Here is a 16,862-nt window from a genome sequence, read left to right as displayed (position 1 = left end):
TGCAGGTTGGGGAAGAGGGAGGGACCAGATTATCCTTATCTGAATTTGTAAGTAATATTGTGGAGAGAATATCCGAGGGGTTCTCTGCTGGGCCAGGAAAGACACCCTTGAGGAAGTAACAATTGGAATCTTCAGCATGTATGGTAGATAAGTTGTAGGAGAGAACAGGTAGAGTTCATCAAGTGTTATCTAATTATATCCTTGCCTTCATTCCATCAGATTTTGGTATGCATCAGTATGGAAAAATAGCTAGGAAAACAGGATCCTGTACTTCTAAATGAAAAGTAAATATTTTAGAATTAACTTAACCACAGTGGCCTTTCCTTTTTCAAATAAATGATGTATTTCAAAAAGCATGCAGTATTCAGATGTTAGGTGATGGTTTGATCCATTGGAATTGTGTGTTAGCTGAGCTTGTTGAGGTTGCAGCAGCAGTTTCATCTGATCAATCATGGATTATTGCTGCAGGAGCTTCTTTACAATGTATTTTTCCAGTTCCAGATTGTTACACAGAAACTGGGGGGGAAAAGCACTGACAATACCTTGCCTTCCATCAAGGCATCACGCCATGCATCTGGAGGGGCCTTGGGTTTGGCAGATGGAACAGAGAAGTCTAAACACTAAAACACCTTTATTCTGACCACATGCTGCTGGTTCAGCGTGACCCTGAGCAAATCCTGTAACCTGTCCATCCTTCTGGAAATCTCTTAGTAGACACAGATGCTCTATTTACACAGAGGTGCTGGGGGAAGTACCTGGCATGTTCCTGTAACGATGACACCAGCCAAGGATGTCATTTAAAACCAAAATGACATAACATGCAGGCATTGACATGTGCTATAAGAGACATGACCTGGAATGTGTTAAGTGATGGATATCATGGTACAGCACCAGCCAACCTTGAGTAATGCTGATGTCTGGAAAACTCAGCAGTCCCTAATTGGAAAGCAACCATGATGACAAAATTGTTTTTAAAAAGTAAAAAAAAAAAAAAAATTAGCGTAAGCTGCATTATCTAATCATGCCAACTTGAGATTTTCTTAGAGAACAATTCCTTTTTTAAAAAAAAATTCTTGTGGGAGAATCAGGGCACAAAGCCTCAGACTCCAATTGAATTGTCACATGGGGTAACTTTTGACAAGCCTGTCATTTGTCCATTTTCTCTTCTGACCCGGTGTTACTCCGAGGGATCAGAGGGGAGAGAGGGATTCATGTCATTGTGCACAGGCGAATACACAGTTTCTTTAAGGCAGAAATTCCACTTGGTGAAGTTGACTAGGAAACATGAAGCACAGGCAGTACTTCCCATGCCTTGCAGGACTAATCAGATGTCTCAGCTCATCTCCTGAAATGCAGCTTCTTTTTTCCTTAGTCTGTCCTACGGGAGAGCCCTTGTGCAAGCAGAGGAGTAGAACTCATCTCTGTGTCTTCTTAGCGTCACTACAGAGTCTAAGGCAAATCGTTCACATTTTCACTTTTGTCCATTGAATGAATGCACAGCACTACCATGAGCCCTGGATACCTGTTGTGATAAGAGTTCCTTTCAAGGGGGGCACTGGGTGAACCTCACATGAGTGCTGGAGCCCACATCTGCAGGGCAGCACCCTGGAATCCTGCCCCCTCACTCGGGTTTCAGAGCCCCCAAATCTCTCATGGTAAGTGAAAAGCAATTGCGCGGGTTTCTTCTTGTCCTAACCCCTCATCTCTCTTGGCATGTAAGCACGGGCTGCATCCTGGGAGTTGGACTGGTGCTGTCCCTCATGAGCCATAGCAGTCACACGGAGTCCCGAGTGCACGTCGCAGCCTCGCTCCGGAAGCTGTCCGCGCACCTCGAGGAGAGTGGCAGTCAGAGCAGAACATTCCAAGAGGTGGGAGATGGAGGTTCCATTTTTCTTCCCATCAGTGTTTTGTCTTGTTGCTTGTTTTCTACCTGTCTTATTTTGGTAACCCTGTAAATTTGGTTGGGAGGAAATCTGAGTGGCAAAGGACCTTTGTCAGATTGTGCGATTTCCCAATTGCTTCGCCATCTGAATCAACTGAGACTTAAAAGTGCTGTATAAGAGCCTTTAGTGAATATAAAAACCGAAGTCAGCACCACTAGAAGGCAATTTCTAGAAAGAACTGCAAAGTTTCAGGAAGAAGGTTAAATGGAGATTTTTAGAATTGTGCTCACAGCAAATGTAACATTTAAAACTGGCCAGAAATAAGCTTTAGATCAAAAGGCATTTGATTTTTGTAAAATGTCAGCTTCATGAAAAAATCGGAGGAAATTCCCTGTACCACAGTCAGTGGAGAAATTTTTCCATATTGCACCAAAATATGCAAAATTAGAAATTATCTGACACAGACCATGTGAGTCAGGCGCTTTTGAATGGGCCCTGTCAGACATGCCGTGTCTGTTTCTGTTATCCCCAGGTGAAGCTGAACTGCTTGCACTCTTCTTTGGGAGGAGCAGGGCATGACCCCGAGGCCTGGCCAGATTCTCCCCATCCTTAGAGCAGATTCTCTTCTGGCCCAGCCTGCCCACGAGCTATTGATGGCTACATAATGGCTGCTGTGTTCCCCTGCTCAGCAACTCTGCTTTCAGCAACAGCACTTGTTGAATTGGTGAATTTCTTCGGGGCACAGAGGGTTCAAGTTTTGTTCTAAGACATGCACTACATTTCCATTTTTAAAGTGGTGTAGGGCACGATTTTAAAGAACATATTTTTAAGCCAAAGGAGCAATTTGATGAGTAAATGAAAGCAAAGTGTTTATAACTGATCCATCTCTCTGCCTTCATGCCCTGACTTACACAGCCTTAAGCAAGTTTTTTTTTCTCTTCTTTCCTCTGATTTTTTCAAAGGATTTGTTTATTTTTTTATTGGAAAATCAGATATACAGAGACAAGGGGAGACAGGAAGATCTTCTGTCCAATGATTGATTCACTCACTCCCCAAGTGGTCCCAACAGCCGGAGCTGAGCCGATCTGAAGCTAGGAACCTCTTCCCGGTCTTCCACACCAATGCAGGGTCCCAAGGCTTTGGGTCGTCCTTGACTGCTTTCCCAGGCCACAAGCAGGGAGCTGGATGGGAAGTGGGGCCACCAGGATATGAACTGGCACCGATATGGGATCCTGGCACAAGCAAGGCGAGGACTTTAGTCACTAGGCTACCACACTGGGTCCTCTGATATTTTTTTAATGCCTGAAAAATTGCTTTTATTTTTCAACACTAGGAGTTCATTTCTCTACATTGTCTGAGTGGTATTCTTGCCAGGAAGGTCTCAGAATGAAAATGTGAAGTGCCAGAGAATGGAATGATTGACCCTGAATTGCAAAAAATTGACATTCAAGCACATAAGTGATTTGTCTAGTTGCTTAGCCATTAAAAGATCAAAATAGGACATAAATTTTGGAGTATTTTCAACTCCCAATGTTATTTTTTGTATTTTACTTATTAATTAACTTACTCATTTACCTACCAAGTTCTCAAACTAGTACTAAGAAAAAAGTAGTGTATCAGCAATTTGCATTTATCTGATTCCAAAAACCACATTCCTATTCTGGTCATGCCACTTTCTTTCCATCGGGGTATTCTTTCCCACTGAATTTTGAATCCAAATGCCAACAGCATGCCATGATGATGAAAATCTATTTCTGTCTGCACTTGATAGGTGCTGTGTGCTGGCATGGTGTGGTCATTGAGATCCAAAGACCTGAGTTTGGCTGCCACCTCTGGTGCTTGCTAGCTATGTGATGTGAGCTTTGATGTTGACCTCAAAGTCCTTAGGTATTAAGTAGGAATAATGATTTCTGTCATGGCGTTGTTGTGACATGTCATCATTTATGTTAGGCAGCGAAACAGTACTCAAACTGTGATAAATGTATTTCAGTCCAGTTCTAATTCTGGGGAAAAGTTAGGCAGAAGCTCTGTGTCACAGAAGCCACATTCTCTGAGCCTTGGTGTAGCACTTTTCTATTTTATTTTCTTCTCAGGTCCTTGCCTATACCCTTAGCTGTGTGTGCACTTCAGCGTTCAGTGCAGGAATTATTGAAGCTGACGAGGCTGAAGATATTATGAACAAGCTGCGACTGCTGGTGGAGAACAGCCAGCAGGTTGGGATGCGTGCTCTGATTGTTGTCCTCAGGCTCCTAACGCCTGCCTTTCACTTACTGTGAATTAGAACACACTGAGCTGCTTCATCAGCACTCCTGTGGAACTTCCCTTTACTCCCTGTGCTGCCCAAAGCCAACAGTCACTGCTGCCTTCTCCTTATCCCCTCTCTCCTCCTGTGAACGTTTCTTTTTCTTTGTCTGAGAGTATAAGTAGGTACTGCTTTATGTTTATACAATCTTAAAACATATGGCTAGGAAATATAGGAGTTACGTGTAGCTGGGCAAAAAAAAAAAAAAAAAGTGAAGATCTGAATACATAGAAGACTCCAAATCAGACTTTGAGAAGTTCAACGCTGAATGTCTCTGCTCATAACTAGATATAAATAGAGAAAAATTTAAACATCTATAATTAAATATAATTAAAATAGGCCCTCAGAGTTATTATTAACCCTTAAAAAGGAAGTTAGTTCTGATGTGTGTTACAACATGGGTGAATATTGAGAGCATTTGCTAAGTGAAATAAGCCAATCAGAACAAAAGTTCACCTGTGTAAGTTACTTACACCAGTTAGGTTTGCAGAGACAGCAAGTTGAAGGCTGATGTTCAAGGCCTGGGGCGAGCAAGGAATGGGGAAGTACTGGGTAGGGAATGTGGCACTTCAGTTTGGAGTGATGGAGAGTTGTGGGGTTGAAAATGAAATATGAATATGAATATGCTTAATGCTACTAAAGTAGGATGCATGATTAAGATGGGTTTTACGTATCTTTTAGTATAGTAAAAATGAAATGAAGATTTTTCTTTAATTACACATGCCATAGAATTTTTCCTTTTGCATTTTTTTACATGTTCCTCCAAAGTGTTGACATTGGCTATAGTGGATTATTTCAGGATTCATTACTTTTATACTTATAATAATATTGTTTTATACATATTTCCCTACTCATTTATATTCAGAATAAATTTTACAAAACCGAAGCGTACAAGTTTTCATACACTTTGCTTATTTTGGTATATTTTCTTGTCTTTTTTTAGCAGCTGTCTGACATTGTGGGATCAGCCTTGGCATGTTTTACTCTGATCCTGTGGGTTGTTTGAAGTCAGATACAGCATATTACTGAAAATAAACTACTCATGGCAACTGAGTTTCTTGCATGTAGCCTCTGCAGTGTCTCTTGCAAGCCAATGTCTAGATTTAGAAAAAACAAAAACCAAAAAAACTGCAAAGCTCTGATTTTCAGGTGACAAAACTTCTCAGTAAGAAAGGGAGCCTTAGAAGTGCTTCTGTTGCTAAGCAGAAACATTCCTGGACTCTGTCTTTCTTCCCTTTCTTCTTATCCTTTGTTTTTATTTGTTTATACCAGACTTCAGGTTTTGCCCTGGCCTTAGGAAACATAGTACATGGTTTGTCTGTGTGCGGACATGGCAAAGCAGAAGACCTGGGCAGCAAACTGCTGCCTTCCTGGATCAAAACTGTTCTGGCAGAGGTAAAGGTTATATGCTCTTTTATACTTTTGCAAAAGAATAAGAACTATCTTATTGGATCATTTATAGTATCTGCTAAACTTGATTAATAGGAGGAGAATAGGCAATTTTAACTATAAGGGATGCATTCTTTAATCCCTTGTAAAGAATGAATTTATGTAATGAACCATTATATGGTTTTTAAAAATTTTTTTTTTAGTATTTTAATTTTAAAACAACTTTTCATTTTTAAGGAGCAAAACAAGAAACCACTGTTAATGTAACAACTTCTATTTGAGTCTGCTGCCGTTTGGGGTTCAATTGTATAGGTTATGTTGACCTTCAGTATCATTTTGATCCTTTAACTCTTTCAGATAGCATTATGTTTTATAGACTTAAAACCCCAAAGCTCTTTCCCTCTTGACATTTCATGGTTTTGTTTTCAAGAACACTCCCACGATGCTTTGTCTGGCAGCTCTTCATGGCATGGTGGCCTTGGTAGGCTCTGAAGGGGAAGTGATGCAGGTAAAAAAATAAATATATATATGTATGTATGTATATACACACAAATATATTTGAATTTTTTACTGTGTGTGTGTGTGTTGAAGAACTCTACATGTGCTCTTGGCCATTGCAGGACAGAAAAATGTGTATTTATAATGAATACCAGAGAGTGTAGTACATTGCATTGTGATGCTGTTGTTTTCAATGCATTGCTGAATGAAACATTGCTGTTAACGAGTAGTTTTTTTTTTTTAGAAATTTATTGAATATTTTATTTGGCTTGTGGTGATTAACTTTTTTTGACCTAAGTACTTTTCACAGTTTTCCTGCCTGAGAAAAAGTGATTAAAATATTTCAAAAGTTCAGTCCTAAGAAGCTCTTATTTTGCATGTAAGGTTTAAACTCATAGCTATTTCATTTGTTTGCACTTCAAAATATTTTCCTAGTAGAAATATGTATGTGTAACTTTTTGAGTAACTCTAAGGAGGATTGTTGCTTCATATGCGATAAGTTTATCGAGTGACTACCACATGACACACTACACAGAGCAGGTGCTAGGGAATCCGTAACAAATAAAGCAGGCCCTGCCACTCAGGAGCTAAAAACCTTTCTATTTGAAATGTAATTACCATTGATGAAAAAGTAATTCCATAGTTTAAAGGAACTTATGTACTAGAAACTATAGTTGTTTACTCTCAGTGATATGAGTGGTATGTAATTTCTTATTATTTCAGCTAAAGTCAGAAGCCATCCAGACCTCTCATTTTCAAGGCAAACTCAATGAAGTCATTAGAACCTTAACTCAGGTAAGAAGAGAAATTTAAAATCCTTGGGTGGGGGAGCAGATAGTCTTTGCATTGTATTTCTTTCTATTATAGGATACAAAAGAGTTTCGCCAGAAAAATGGAGAAATCTCTGGTTATTCAAGATTTCATTGACAAACATGCACTGCCTACAGAAAGAAAAGAGAGCTTGCACTTTTGAGTTAGCATAAGTTGATGCTGGTTTCCCCTAAATACGAATGCCTTAAATATGTCAGGCCCTCAGGACAAGGAAAAGTGGAAGCTCTTCATGGGGCAGGACAGATAATCTAGCTAGAATGGTCAGGAAAGCCTAATTTTGTCTAGGTTAATCATTGCTGCTATTACTCTTGGCAAAGAACTAACATTCATCTGCTGAGATATGTTAGTATCTTTCAAGATTTCTGAGAAGAATTACTGTGTTTTTTGCATAAAATTTGAAAGAACAGAATGGAAGAAGTTGACAAAATATTACTGATGATATCTTCCAAACTTAAAGCAACTATTGCTTCATCTGGTCAATTCTTTTCAAATATTCTTCCGTTTCATTTCTATGATTGTTATTCTTACTGTATATTGAACTTTATATAGTATTATTTTCACAAACATGCTTTTGATTTTCTCTTCATTTTCATTTAAGGTGTTTTTTTCATTCTTTTAAGATATAGCAGGTTATAAGACATGGTGGTGGAATTTTAGTAATTTATGCTTTTAAAGATTCTTTTTTCTTTTAATTTGAAAGGCAGATTTATAGAAAGAAGGAGAGAGAGAAAGATCTTCCATCTGCTGAGTCACTCCCTAAGTGGCTGCAATGGTAGAACTGGGACAGTCAGAAACCAGGAGCCAGGAGCTTCTTCTGGATCTCCTACGTGGTTGCAGCGGCCCAGGGATGTGGGCCATCCTCAGCTACTTTGCCATATCAGAGCAGGGAGCTGGATCAGAAGTGGTGTAGCCAAGACAAGAATCCACACCCCTATGGATGCTGGTGCTTGAAGAGGGAGGATTAGCCTATTGAAGCATGTTGCCAGCCCCTAATTTGTAGTTTTAAAAGCAAGAAAATTTTGAAAATTTCTTAATAGGAGAAACTCTGTTTTGCATGTATGAAGGTAAATGTTTTTCAAGTAAGAATCGTAAGACTTAAGTTGATACAATTTGGAGGAAACAGCTGTAAATAAAAAGCATTTGTCAAATTTTTTAGAGGCAGATCTTTAGCGTACCAAGAGTTTGGCCAAAATGTCTGTCTATATTCCGTATCTGAGTGCCTGAATTAAATTCTTGTCCCTAGTTCCTTTCTCCAGTTTTCTGCTAATGCATAACCAGAGGCAACCATGGGACTAATAATTGGGTTCCTGCAGCCCAAATGAGAAGGCTAAATTAAGTTCCCAGCTCCTGGCTTCAGCCCAGACCATTGTGAGCATTTCATAAGTAACCTAACAGAGGGGTGTTCATTCTGTCCCTCAAATGAAACAAAGCTTATTGTTAATTATAGGGAACTAATAGAACATTATTGAAGGAGAACAAGATATCTCCTTCCATTTTTAGGAGTCTGTTAGTCTAAGTAGCTATCAATACCTCTTTTCTACCTTTTGAATTTTCTTTTACTATCTTCTTAAAAAATGATTTTTGCATTTTTTTTGAAAGACAGGCAGACTTACAGAGAGAGACAGACAGAAGGGAGAGAGAAAAAACAAATGAGAAATTCATTCTCTGATTTACTCCGCTCAAATGATTGCATTAGTGAGGGCTGGCTCAGGCTGAAAATAGGATTTCAGGGATTCAGTCTGGGTGTCGGAGTCTCCAGCACTTGTCCTGCCACCTGCTGCCTCCCAGGGTACACATTACCAGGGCACTAACCTGTCAGCACAGCCAGTACTCCAACCCATACTCCTAAGCACCATGCCAAATGCCCATCTTGTACAATTTTTTGAAAATTCCTTGGGGAACAATCTGATTCTGTGAAACCTCAGCAAGCTAAGTAGTTTCTTCCATGATTGATTGATTGATTAATGCCTTATTTGGAAAACACTTGTTGAACATCTGTATTTCCCAAACATAGTGTTCAAGACACATGATGCTAGTTTGTCATTGAACCTGTTACGTCAGAAATACTGGAAATTTTCTGTGAGTGCCACTAATTGAATGGAACTTGGATCATGCACCTTTATTGGACTTGTCGCATTTTCTTGTACAGGTCATTAGTGTCTCTGGAGTGATCGGTCTTCAGTCAAATGCAGTTTGGCTTCTGGGACACCTTCATCTGTCCACTCTGTCCTCAAATCAAAGCAGAACCTCTGGTGAGATGAAAGTCCTGGAACACTGATTTGGAAGAAAGAATTGCCAACACAGGACTCTGTTAAAGAGTGTTAATCCTAAGTGATGGATATTGCCAACAATCCTCAGAGACGGATATTGCCATCTCTAATTTTACATCACAAGGATCTGGTGTTTGAGGTGGCTTTCTGATCCACCAGAGTTGTATGGCAGCATGTGGTGGACATGTACTTTGAATACAGATCTGTTGAGCTCCAAAGTCTGTGTTCATTGAGTCAGTTCTCTGCCTCCCTTAGAAAACAGTTCAGACATGCAGGTTCACTCCAGTGTTTCATAAATGGAGAATTTGAGGTTCAGGAAAATGTTATGATTTACATATAGACTTAGTATAATGACAAAGCTAGAAACTAGAAACTAGGTTATTAAAACTTGGTAGAGATTTAAAAATATATTTATAGTATATATGTATAGACATATATGTATATATTATTAGGCATAATGACGGAATGCTTAATTAAATGTCTATTTGTATGTGGCTGGAGTTTTTCTGGTCCTGGGTTTGAAATACTATTGTGATAAGTGAGTTTAGAGATATGTAGCTCCATAGTCTTGAAGTTTAAATGCCAGGTCTGAATACAATAAAGATTTTACTATTTCTAGATTTTTTATAAAAAGCAATTTTTAAATTACAGCCCTTACATGCTTCATGTGTAGTGATATGTGCATATTTTCGAGGGAAGCATCATGTAGATGATGATATGTCTAGTACTTGCCCCTGGTAGATTTTGATTCACTGGCTGTCCTGGACACGGGCCCTTGGTAGTAGTCTGTAGACAGCACCTACTGCCAATGTGGGCACTATGATAAGAATTCTTTTTAACTTTCCATCATTTTGAAGGTTTAGAAATAAAACATTGTTCTGTAGCCTTCTTAACATACTGAACTTTAAGACCTCCACATGTGGTCATTTTAGGTATGAAAAAGAGGAAAAAATGAAACCATAGTCTTTGGAAATTCTTGGTCATGCTAGCTTTGAAGGACAAGGCTTTCATGAGGTCCTGGTAAAATTACATATTTAGGCCACATTTTTTTTAAAAGTAAATTTTAATTGTTACATTATGAGGTGCTAACTTTGGTCCACATTTCCTCAAATTAACTAGTATTAACTCACCTTACTGATTGTATGTCTGGAAAAATACACCTGTTTGTTCCTGATGGGGTTTTTCCAAATGAGCCTTTTATTGCTTAAAGAAAACCATCTCATGAAACAATGATGGGGACCAGGGAGGAAGAGGATTTAGGACTCGGACCTCTCAGTACCCAGATGGCATAAATGTCACTGCTTCACCATTGCAAATCAGCAGTCGCCACTTCTGGCTGTTAGTGTGAGATGATCATTTAGAAGTCTCTGGCATGGGGGAGAGAGTGGTGCTATCAGCATTGGTTGTTAGATTTCAATGATGCGTGGATCTGTATCAGCATGTCCTGAAACAGCTCCTAGAACAGTACTAATTTTGATGAGATGCGGGTCATTAATGTGACAATATGGAAAGGATTTTCTTAAGTACTCTGCTCAAGTATTCATCACCTGATTTCTGCTATCTTTTGCTAGTTTGCCACCATTTTATATTTGCTTGTGTAGCTTAAGTGATTACTTCATAGCCAACTATTTAGGCTGACAGAATTAGTCGTAGCCACAGAGTGTTGTGCCAAGATTAATGGCCGTAAACATCTCCAGTTTTCTCTACGTTAATATGGCATCATGAGATCATTATTTCCTTGATTAGTCCTACCAAGTCCGCTGGTTAATTTGATCATTTTCTGTCTCCACAGTTCCTACGGACTATAGTTATTTGCCTGAAAGCAGTTTTATTAGAGCAGCCATCGGATTCTTTGTTACAGGAGGGAAAAAAGGCAAGTGAACACCTTTTTGAATCTCCTGATTCTCTCTGCATGTCAAATAATTTACTCTGTAGTAGTAAACAGACAACAAATCTGAAAAGGTAAGCATTGTTCTGGTCAGTCATCTTTGCAAGAGGTGAGCTGGAGGCTAACTGCTGTCCTTGGTACAAAAATATTCACACTGTGTAATCTCTTGGAAGCACTCACTGATCTCAGGCGCTTCTGGTATACCATTACTCTTCCATTTGGCCATTTTAGCAATGAAAGTGACATTACTTTTCCTGTCAATTTCAAGCGAGTGCGATCTAAACAAAACACACCTGGGTGCAGCTCGTAACCCAGGCTTTGTCTTGGGAGTGTATCTCTTCCCGGCACTGTGTCTGATCACTCTGAGTTGTGGGGATCCCTGTGGCTCCAGTTCCTGTTTGGGGTTTGTCTTCTTTTTCTTTGCACACATTTGTGCCTTTGTGTTTCTGCTACTCACATTAGAGCACGAGCAATTTGAAGACAGAGATTAAGTGTCTGTTGTTTTTAGCTGGAGCCAGAACAATGCCACACAAGTTACTGAATAAATACTGTTTCAGGATCCACTATGCTTTTCAGAGTTGTGAAGAAAAGAAAGTGATTAGAACTGCATATATCATGACTCAGTAACCAGGCTTATTAATGTAATAGTCTTTCATTGATATATGCTGATTTATTATTCCTTAGGGAGGTCGGTGTGCACAAAAATCAGTGCTCATATTATCACAAAATGTTTCAAATTTTAGAAAAAAATAATTTTAAGCAATATTAAGAAGTATTATTTTTAGTAAGTTATAAATAAAAGCTAGGGGAAATCTGTAAGAAGCAGCTTGATTAATGAAGGTTATGGAAGAAAACAATCTTCGCATCAGAAGGGAAGCTAAAGATCATGTTAGCTGCTCTCCCACTGGGTACAGTAATCCTTGGAGCTTCCAGATTATGAACTCCTTTTATAGTAAGGAGGCCCATTTTTGTGCTTTCTAACTTCCAGAATATGTACCACTATTGCAGGATTGTGAGGTAGTATTATTTGGTTTCACTTTTCCTCAGTAGAAGTTGATATATGATTAGGTCAATGTTGCAAGTAGCTTTATTCATAGACACATTGCACATATAGTATGCTTTTAGTACATTTGTCCATATTAGCAGAAAGTCTACTTGAGCTAAGTGTTATCATTTTTTAAAATAAAAATTTGATTCATTATTAAATAAGCTTTTACATTTTTCCTTGGCTATAATAATGCAAGAAATATTTATTTTCACTTGGTTGCTCATTGCTATAAAATTTTTATATGATTATAGTGTGAGATGTTCTCATGAAAAAAAACACAAATGAAAGACTTCTTATCTAGAAATAAAATGATATTTTGTTTTTATATCCCTATTTTTTGGCAAAAATGAATTTCTACTGAATCTTGTAGGAATTCTTGTTTAAATATAACATTTTAATGACTACGCAGTCATTGGAGAACTCTGACACTGCCAAATCAGGTGGAACTGGAATGAGCTTTACATGCTGAAAACTGTTGTAAAATAGATGAAGTATTTTTTTAAAAATGCATAATACCAATAATACCATACCAGTGAGGTTTTTCACATTTTCAGGTTGTGAGAGAGGGCTGCCTTGTCAGGTTTTCTGACTGGATTCAGAGGAAAATCTATTCAGCCTTACACATTACTAATGATGACCCCAGTGGAGTGGGGGCCGTGGGAGGCTGACCTCCGCCTCCGAAGTCCATTTACAAAAACAAAACCAGACCCTGCTCTGTGGGGCTAAATGGGATGGCCAAATGCGGAGGTGTGCATGCAAACAAGTGTTTTCTTCTTCAATATGCCCAGCTCATTTGAATTTTAATAACTCCCTTCTGAAGCAGCTTTTGAGTTTAAATGTCTGGATGTCACTCACCAGGGCCCACTGGGTCGCTGATAGGAGGGATGACAACCTTGGGGAACTCTTTCAAGGAAGCAATGGTTTGGAGAATAAAAATCACGCTTGGCATGGGCAGAAGACAGAGAGCTTGAGGGATGGCATGCTTTCGTTCTCTTACGTGGTATTTAATGTTAATAATTCTCAGGAGAGAAAAAATGTGATGAGTATTTCTGATCTGCACTTCAACCAGGATGAGTATAGGCGGGATGATCTCAATTTTACCCAATCTGGGGATGGTGGCTATCCTTGTCTGTTTTCTCATGCTTGGGACTTTGCAAACTTGGAATACTGTACTACCGACGTTACAGGACATTCAGGATGTCCGTCGCATGTATTTACACAGGCTTACATTAAGTTTTTATGAAGAATTCGATCCATCATTTTTAACATAACTTATTTTCTTCGCTTCTTTTTCTTTTTCTTTTTCCCTGATAGGGCTGCACTTTAGAATGTATTACCGTTTCACCTTTTGCCATCATCATTATGTATTTTTGTGAACATTCGTTACCATGTTAAACTGAAAAAAAAAAGTATGATAATAATTTAATACCTACTGACACAAAATTATCTTTTTACCTCTTAGGCATTATTATTTCTGTTCTGTTCTGTTCATGTTTTTGAAATCTCTGGCTATGTTGGAGTATTTGATCTTAAGATAGAACACCCTGTTGACTTTTAGTAACTGACTTATGTATTGGACTCCTGAATTGCTTTCAGCTGCTATCTTAACTCTAGTTTCTGGAAGACAGCCAAACTCCCACAAATATGTCATCATTTTTTTCTGCTTATGTTTCCTGTGGACTTTATCTAGAAAAGTCCTCCTCACTGTTTCCGTCTTGGTTTAAACATCTTTTCCTTAGTGGGAGAAGACAGAGGCTTGCCTTATGTTCCCAGAGCAGTTTAGATTTCTTATGTAACGCTTTCCTATGTCTTATTTATATTATTTTACATACTTGTCATTATTTTATGTGATTTATACTTCTTCGTTATCTTCCTTATTAAGCACTAATCTCATCAGCAAGACTACAAGAATATTTGTCTTTTATTCTAAATTATTATAACGGGCTATCTGAAAAGTAGTAGTTTTTAAATATTTGTTGATTTACATCTTTGCATATTTATAGTACACACACAGACATACACACAGATTGTATATAGTTTTAAGCTAACTTACATTCTATGTATCACCAAAAACGAAGGAAGTAAAAACGTGTCATACTACACAGGCTGTGTACTGATATGGATCATTTAGACACACTTCCCCTCTCTGAACGTCTGTGGATTCCATCACTTTTCTGCTAGTCTTGCCAGTTTTTCCTTTTTTCCTATACTTCTCTTTTCTCCTTTTTTTTTTTTTTTTACTAGTGTTGTCCCAGCTACTCCTGTTTACATGCTTCTCTTTTTCAATGCTTCTCCTTTCTGGTTTCTGTTTTTGCTTCTGTTGTCCCAGCTACTCCTTTGTTTCTATGATTCTCCTTTTTCGATGCTTCTCCTTTCTGTTTCCTATTCTGCTAGTCTCGCTGCTGATTCTCGATTTTTCGATGCTTCTCCTGTCTGTTTCCTAATCTGCTAGTCTCACTCCTGCTTCTCCGTTTTCGACGCTTCTCCTTTCTGGTTCATTTTCTGCTAATCTTGCAGCTGATTCTCCTTTTTCTGTGCTTCTCCTTTCTGTTTCCTAATCTGCTAGTCTCGCTGCTGATCCTCCTTTTGCGATGCTTCTCCTTTCTGGTTCCTAATGTGCTAGTCTCACTGCTGATTCTCCTTTTTCCATGCTTCTCCTTTCTGGTTCCTAATGTGCTAGTCTCACTGCTGATTCTCCTTTTTCCATGCTTCTCCTTTCTGGGTCATTTTCCATTAGTCTCACTCCTGCTTCTCCTTTTTCGGTGCTTCTCCTTTCTGTTTCCTAATCTGCTAGTCTTGCTGCTGATTCTCCTTTTTCTGTGCTTCTCCTTTCTGTTTCCTAATCTGCTAGTCTTGCTGCTGATTCTCCTTTTTCTGTGCTTCTCCTTTCTGTTTCCTAATCTGCTAGTCTCACTGATGATTCTCTTTTTTCCATGCTTCTCCTTTCTGGGTCATTTTCCATTAGTCTCTGTCCTCCTTCTCCTTTTTCTGTGCTTCTCCTTTCTGTTTCCTAATCTGCTAGTCTTGCTGCTGATTCTCCTTTTCTGTGCTTCTCTTTTCTGTTTCCTAATCTGCTAGTCTTGCTGCTGATTCTCCTTTTTCTGTGCTTCTCCTTTCTGTTTCCTAATCTGCTAGTCTCACTGCTGATTCTCCTTTTTCCATGCTTCTCCTTTCTGTTTCCTAATCTGCTAGTCTCACTGCTGATTCTCTTTTTTCGATGCTTCTCCTTTCTGGGTCATTTTCCGTTAGTCTCACTCCTGCTTCTCCTTTTTCTGTGCTTCTCCTTTCTGTTTCCTAATCTGCTAGTCTTGCTGCTGATTCTCCTTTTTCTGTGCTTCTCCTTTCTGTTTCCTAATCTGCTAGTCTTGCTGCTGATTCTCCTTTTCTGTGCTTCTCTTTTCTGTTTCCTAATCTGCTAGTCTTGCTGCTGATTCTCCTTTTTCCATGCTTCTCCTTTCTGTTTCCTAATCTGCTAGTCTCACTGCTGATTCTCCTTTTTCTGTGCTTCTCCTTTCTGTTTCCTAATCTGCTAGTCTCACTGCTGATTCTCTTTTTTCGATGCTTCTCCTTTCTGGGTCATTTTCCGTTAGTCTCACTCCTGCTTCTCCTTTTTCTGTGCTTCTCCTTTCTGTTTCCTAATCTGCTAGTCTTGCTGCTGATTCTCCTTTTTCTGTGCTTCTCCTTTCTGTTTCCTAATCTGCTAGTCTCGCTGCTGATCCTCCTTTTGCGATGCTTCTCCTTTCTGGTTCCTAATGTGCTAGTCTCACTGCTGATTCTCTTTTTTCCATGCTTCTCCTTTTTGGGTCATTTTCCATTAGTCTCACTCCTGCTTCTCCTTTTTCTGTGCTTATCCTTTCTGTTTCCTAATCTGTTAGTCTTGCTGATTCTCCTTTTCTGTGCTTCTCCTTTCTGTTTCCTATTCTGCTAGTCTCACTGCTGATTCTCCTTTTTCTTTGTCACCCTACTCCTCTGCCCCACCTCTGCTTCCCCTTTTTGGTATCTGTGCGTTCCGTCCCTTTACTGGTGTTAGTCTCTGGTTCTGCTTTCTCCTGTATTTCTGCTGTCTGCTATGCGTTTTCTTTCTCTTGATGTGATAGTACTTACTAACTCTGTTCCTAATTTTGGCTCATTCTTCCCCTGGCTCCCCCCTTTCCTATGTTTCATCATTCTGTGGTTTTTCATGTCTCTGCTGACTCTACTTGTTTCTGACTCCAATTTTCCATCATTTGTTATCTTTATTTTTGTACTTCTCCCTCTGCTTCTCCTTTTGTCTGTGCTTCTCACTGCTGCTGCTGTTCTTTCTGCTGTCTCTGTACCCACTCTGACTTCTCTTTTCTTGGTCTCTGTGATTCTGTTGCTGTGTTCTCTGCTTTCATCGCTGGCTCCCCTTTTCCAGACTGTGTGTTCGCTTATACTGATTTTGCGTTGTTGCTGCTCAGGCTGATTTCCCTTTTGTTGCTTGTGTTCATTTGCTGCCTTGACTTATCATTCCTGGTTATCTACTAGTACAGTGTTTCTGTTCTTGCCATTTCGCTCTTACTCCTGCTGGCCATTAGTGGCTACCCCAACCCTGACTTTACCTTACGTGAAAATATTTGTTATGTCTGCTGGAGGTAGACTGAACAGTAGGTGAATAATGAGGTAGTACAGCTCCTCACATTTTCAAAACTAGATTAAAAGGCAAGAAAATGTAAAAGACAATCATGAGGCACAGTGGAACATGTCTGTCCAGGTAAGAGAAAAACATCAGAGA

At 39.1% G+C, this 16,862-nt stretch overlaps 1 protein-coding gene across 3 annotated transcripts in view; it reads left to right on the top strand.

Annotated features, from left to right (window-relative positions):
- The window catches only part of FOCAD (focadhesin), a 232,601-nt gene that overhangs the window by 196,566 nt on the left and 19,173 nt on the right, over positions 1-16,862 (top strand). For all 3 annotated transcript variants that reach the window (XM_040963884.1, XM_040963886.1, XM_040963883.1), the window contains 7 exons: positions 1,721-1,868; positions 3,977-4,096; positions 5,458-5,580; positions 6,005-6,082; positions 6,796-6,867; positions 9,053-9,155; positions 10,966-11,046. In XM_040963884.1, coding sequence (XP_040819818.1) covers positions 1,721-1,868; positions 3,977-4,096; positions 5,458-5,580; positions 6,005-6,082; positions 6,796-6,867; positions 9,053-9,155; positions 10,966-11,046 — 725 coding nt within the window. The remainder of the gene's footprint in view (positions 1-1,720; positions 1,869-3,976; positions 4,097-5,457; positions 5,581-6,004; positions 6,083-6,795; positions 6,868-9,052; positions 9,156-10,965; positions 11,047-16,862) is intronic.

Source organism: Ochotona curzoniae, unplaced genomic scaffold, assembly GCF_017591425.1.
Source record: "Ochotona curzoniae isolate NIBS_2020 unplaced genomic scaffold, NIBS_Ocur_1.0 scaffold_3208, whole genome shotgun sequence".
Lineage (NCBI taxonomy): Eukaryota > Metazoa > Chordata > Mammalia > Lagomorpha > Ochotonidae > Ochotona > Ochotona curzoniae.
This window is presented reverse-complemented; position numbering and strand designations above follow the sequence as displayed.